Below are 6097 nucleotides of genomic sequence, written 5' to 3'. Positions count from 1 at the left end.
GCATACGGTTTATGCGATTTCCTGACACCTTCAAGATTCAATCCAGACAATAACAGACTATGACTGTGTAACGTGGTGGTCTCCTCTCTAATTGATAACTAATGGGCACAGCACAGTTAACACCACGTCTCTAGGTTCGGGAAGGAGGATAGTAAGCGGGCAGAAAAGCACAACAAGAATATGGTTTGGTAGAAAACAGGTAAGTATGTATTAAAGGAAAAGAAATATATTCACTTCTAAGCATGAATTGCACAACAGGTTACAAAACTGACAATGAGGCCTCAGGGAACAAAACAAAAAAAATAAACACAAAAGAATAACTGTTTTCAGTCCCACAGTTGCTACCCGAGTAGGCTTCTTTGCTGTAGACACAAGTCCAAGTGTATGTGGAAATGTATATGTGATTGTGTGTGAAAAAAAAAAGAAAAAAAAGATAGAGTTGCAGTGCACTGTCTGAGTCTCTTAGCTGACGGAAGTTGTCTGCTGACAGGAACTCCTCACACTATCTCAGCATGCGCTCACCGCTAGGTCTGGCTCGCCATCTAATATACCGTCTAGTTGTGGTAAAAGTCTCCTTTAAAAAAAAAAAAAAAAAAACCAATCTAAATGGCACAGAATACGCTCATTATGGTTAATTCTGCAACCTTACAACCTAGTTACAAAAAACTCCCTCGCTGTTTCTTTAACTGAACAAGGGATGCACTTAGAAAGAACAAAATGCAGGAAAACTTAATTAATGAAATACCTAAATTCACATTTGTAACGTACACTTAGAAAATCTGCATTTTTTTCCTGTAACATAACAGAAATTCAAATACAGTGTAGCAATAAGAGAGCACAGTATCGAATTACACATTCAAAAGGGTCTGTTACAGTAGCATACATCTGATCACTCGACGCACTAGCACACACATGCATAAAGATTACCAGTCTTACACAAGTTCATACAATCGACAATCATACAACACTACTCCAAATGTTTTTTTCCCCAAAATAAAACTCGCAACGAATTTAGTCCCAGGTCTATCATTCACTTAACTATACTAATACCATGCTAACATGACTAGCGAATTTGCTAGCATAGCACAAGAAAAGAAACAACTCACCGGAGTTTCGCTCAACAAATGCAGACGTGAGAAAAGTTAATTTACACGTTTCTCTGACACAGAGTAATCGTGAATTATGAAATAAAAAAAACTGACTGAATCAATTTACTGACTCCTGTAAGTCATACTAATAGGCTTTGTTCTGAAATGTCCGTTAGTGTCTGCGCCAGATCAGTTCAACTCCTGCATGTCTGCTGTGCTGTCGGTTTTTTTTTTTTCTTTTCGGAAGTGCGCCCTCTAAAGGAGCTATCTATAACTGGCTTACAGAGTGTGGAATTAATTCATGTGGGTTACAACTGTATCCGCTCCCCTGAGTAATGTTATGTTAATGATGGTGACAGTCTGATGCCCCCATATAAAAGTTTTGCTTTCAGTAAGAGTTGTCAATGTTTTAGGGTGAGTGCAGACTTTATTTTATAGAGAACTTTAAACTTAAATAAAGAAACATTCATTTAGTTACTTATGCATTTAACTCATTAAACTAAAGATATACATACAACCTGTTACACCTGTTTCAGGTGGTAGAGTATAACTTGTAGATTATTTCAGTAGTTTGGTTTTTATGAGTGCATGATTTTCAGAGCTTTTTTGTAAAGCTCTGAGATTCACTATTGGTGTTGGATTTATGCGGCCTTAAAAAATTTGGCCTTGATTTGTTTTTAGACTTCTCTAGAATTTCCAGTCAGGTATTTTGTCAACGGTGGTTAATGTGTTCTTTCTTCTTCTGCAGGTTGTTTTTGAAACCAGATGGAAAACAAAACAGAGATAGCAATGTTTCACCATAACATCTTGTTTATTGAGGGACTGATAGTTACAGAACAAACCTTCTATCCAGCCTTCATCCTTTTTCTCCTAGCCTATGTCTTCATCATGGTGTCTAATATTGGACTGCTTGTCCTCATCACTATGGGGAAAACCCTTCATGAGCCTATGTATATTCTACTGTGTAATCTACCAGTAAACGATGCACTGGGTGCCTCTGTCATGATACCTCGTTTGCTTTATGATGTTGTCAAGCCAGCATCCGAGAGATACATCACCTTCTCTGAATGTGTAATTCAAGCGTATGGAACCCATGTGTTTGGGACAACCTCTCACACTGTGCTGATGATCATGGCCTATGACAGATATGTGGCCATATGCAACCCCTTAAGATATCCCGCTATCATGACCAACAAAATGGTGATTAAACTGACTGTATTTGCCTGGGGAGTGGCATTTGTTTTGGTGGGAATTCTGTTGGGCCTTACCGTTCAACTCTCCCACTGTAGATCAGCCATTGAAAATCCCAGTTGTGATAACCCATCTCTGTTTAAGCTGTCTTGTGAGGACCTGTTAATTAACCAGATATATGGCTTAGCTTTTACTGCGGTGCTGTGGGCTTTCTCAGTGGGTAGCATCGCTCTCACGTATGTAAGAATAGCTGAGGTGTGTTTGCGCAGCAAGAACAGTGCTTTGAACAGTAAAGCTGTGACAACATGCAGTACTCATTTGCTAGTGTACATTATCGTCCTAACCTGCGCATGCTTTGCTATTGTATTGCACCGTTTCCCTGATTACACATTCTACAGGAAGATGGCTACCATCATGCTTCATGTTATTCCAACTGGTTTGAACCCTGTTATCTATGGCCTACAAACAAAAGAAATAAAACATAAAATTCTGAACATATTTAGTCAAAACAAGTAACGATACATGGAAGTATTTAACTCAGTCAAAGAATTCGCATTACATTTTTTTTACACAGTCAATAACACGATACACAGTCAATTTAAATGTCCCTCTACCTCTCTATTCCTGTGGAATTTCCATTATTTTACTCTAATCATTTGCATCATTATTAATTGCAATCTTTTTAGGTTACCGGGGGTATGTATTCTATTAGTTTAATTTCTGTTTTTGACAGAGATTTAAATCTGTCAAGCCCTTGCTCTCTCTCTCTCCCTCTCTGCTGCTCGTTTTTGTGTTACTACCAGGGTTCCTATGCCTCCCCTTGTTAATTATATCATTAGTCAAACCTGTTTTTGGTTAGCCTAGTCTTTTTCTGTTCTGTATAAATACGCCCAGTTTTTCCCTCTTTGGTTGCGTGGAATTGAATTGTATCTTGTGTATACTCGAATCTTGGACCTGTAAGTTCCTTTGTTAAGCCTGTTTCATTCTAATAAACTGAGGAACCTGCACATGCATCCAGAATCTCCTTTAGCCCGTGACAAAATTCTAGGATGGTTTCCCTGTCTTCACATTTTATTAAAAGAACACTGCTGCTATGTATTGTTCAAGAGTGATTAAAAAAAGGAAGAGCACTGTCTGAGAATCACTAGCTGTTTTTTTAATAAAAACCTTGAGACCCTGTAACAGGACGAAAACATGATAGATTTGTCTTTTTAACTGCTCCAGTCTGACAAGAGCACACTCTCAGCTAGTGCCATGGGCTCTGTGTGTTGTCATCTGTATCAAATAAACACAAAGCACTGGTAGGGGTATTGCATATCTAGGGAGTATTCCAGAAAGCGAATACTTTCTGGCTTTGTTTTGCTAGGAGGATGAAGCTATAGGGCTCTTCTATTAGGAAGTTTACTACTTCACTAAACCTGCTTTCTGGAATAACCCCCCCAGTTCTGCTCTGTGCACTCCTGATATCTTCCACTAGGAGGAGCCTCCATTGTTTTCTACCATCAGATCCCGTATACTGTTATTATTCTGCGCAGAACCATTTTTCTGAGTGGAGCATTTTAATGTCACAATGCAGTTTAGATGGGGTTAGTAGATGACAGTGTTGAACTGCGTTTGGTTCGTAGATTTGTTAGTTGAAGAATGCAAGATTGATCCAACTAATGAAGAATGCAAGATTGAAAACTAATGTTATATCATAAAAATCTAATAAAATATAAGTAATATCAACAGTGATCAGTAATTGAAGATATTCTTGCAATAATCTTGAAACAACCGTACTGGCTATATTTTTACGAAGAAATGTACATTACTTCCCAACTTTAACAAAGACTAAATAGCAAATTGACACTGAACATTGTATAAACTAAATACTGATCCTATAAAACTGACAAATTGAATTTTTGTGTTACCGTGCCTTGCAAAACTATTCACCACCCTTGGTGGTTTTCTTGTTTTGTTGCATTATTTAAATAGATTCTTATTTGGATTTTATGTAATGGACCCACACAAAATATTCCAAATCAGTGAAATGAAATGGGGAAAAAGACTTAAAAAATAAAAAACTGAAAAGTGATGTGTGCATATGTATTCACCACCCCTTCCCCTCCCCCTCCCCCTCCCCTTGCTATGAAGCCCCTGAATCACCTTCAGAAGTCACATAATTAGTCAATAAAGTCCACCTGTGTGCAATCTAAGTGTCACATGATCTGTCACACTCATATTCATGTACACCTGTTCTGAAAGGCCCCGCAGTCTGCAACACCATTAAGTAAGGGGAACCACCAAGCAAGCAGCACGACGAGGAGCTCTCCAGATAGGTCAGGAACAAAGTTGTGGAGAAGTACAGATCAGGGTTGGGTTGTAATAAATAGCCCAAACTTTGAACATCCCACAGAGCACCATTAAATCCATTATTACAAAATGGAAAGAAAATGCCACCATGACAAATATGCCAAGAGAGAGCTGCCCACCAAAACTCAAGGACCAGGCAAGTAGGACATTAATCAGAGAGGCAATAAAGAGACCAAAGATAACCCCGAAGGAGCTGAAAGGCTCCACAGCGGAGATTGGAGTATCTGTCCATAGGTCCACTTTAAGCCATACACTCCACAGAGCTGGGCTTTATGGAAGAGTGGCCTGAAAAAAGCCATTGCCTAAAGAAAAAGATAGGAAAACATATTTGGCGTTCACAAAAAGGCATGCGGGTGACTCACCAAACATATGGAAGAGGGTGCTCTGGTCAGATGAGACTAAAATTGAACACTATGTTTGGCGCAAACCCAACAACTCTCATCACCCCGAGAACACCATCCCCACAGTGAAGCATGGTGGTGGCAGTTTTATGCTATAGGAATGTTTTTCATCAACAGGGAGTGGGACGCCGCTCAGAACTGAAGAAATTGTGGATGGTGCTAAATACAGGGATGGTGCTAAGTAGAGGGAAATCCCAGTCATTGGACGTGCCAAGTTTATACAGACATACCCCAAGAGACTCGCAAGCTGTAATTGCTGCAAAAGCTGGCTCTACAAAGTATTGACTTTGGGGAGTGAATAGTTATGCATGCTCAAGTTTTCTAGGGAGTTTTTTTTGTCTTATTTCTTGTTTGTCTCATGTTGGGGAAATGGAAGAAGGCCTCTGTAAGTTGAAGCCAACGAAAGAGGGCCTCGGTATACCAAAAAAGGAAGATGCAAAATCAGCAAAACATAAGGGCAATATGAAAAGGGTAAAATCTAGGTTATAGTGACAGGGAAGCATAAGTAATGGCCGGGGCGTAGTTGCTTCAGTGTCCGCCTTGCATGGACTAGCCCATCGCTTGATAACGAACACCTGTGTCAAAGGGGTAAAATATCTGAGGTGAGATTGGGGACATGGTTGAGTATCCAAAGCAAAGTAAGGACATGGCTGATTCATCATTTTTACTTAGCCAAAAAAGGAAGTCGGAAACAGTAATGTATGGAATAGTGAAATTCTGGGAAAATTTGGGGAAATTTCTGGAAGCGAATGGGTTGGACCATGCAAAAACGGATGATGTAAGGGGTGTTACCATACAACCGTGTTATGCGCTTATTTTATACACAGGTTTAGCATGAAGGTAAAATTTTAGATACAAGTCCATGATTTTCTGTATTATATTCAGTCACTCCCTGGGACCTGACTCAGTTTGTTGTATTTTGTTCACTACTGAATGCAATAAACTTACCCTGCATCGGACTCCTGAAGACTTTGACTGCTTTTTGAATCCTAGTTCATCCTTTTAAAAAAATAAATTCTTAGTGTAGGAAGTAGAGCACTTAGTGTGGAGAAGGGACTCGGTCAT

At 39.3% G+C, this 6097-nt stretch overlaps 1 protein-coding gene across 1 annotated transcript; it reads left to right on the top strand.

Moving 5' to 3' along the window:
• Window positions 1-1853: 1853 nt before the first annotated feature.
• LOC115829420 (olfactory receptor 52N4-like) lies at window positions 1854-2795 on the top strand. The gene has a single exon (XM_030793524.1). The coding sequence runs from the start codon at window positions 1854-1856 to the stop codon at window positions 2793-2795; it is 942 nt and encodes a 313-aa protein (XP_030649384.1).
• Window positions 2796-6097: the final 3302 nt, after the last annotated feature.

This window comes from Chanos chanos, chromosome 16 (genome assembly GCF_902362185.1).
Source record: "Chanos chanos chromosome 16, fChaCha1.1, whole genome shotgun sequence".
Classification (NCBI taxonomy): Eukaryota; Metazoa; Chordata; class Actinopteri; order Gonorynchiformes; family Chanidae; genus Chanos; species Chanos chanos.
The sequence above is the reverse complement of the archived record's forward strand: the minus strand, read 5'-3'. Positions and strand labels throughout refer to the sequence as shown.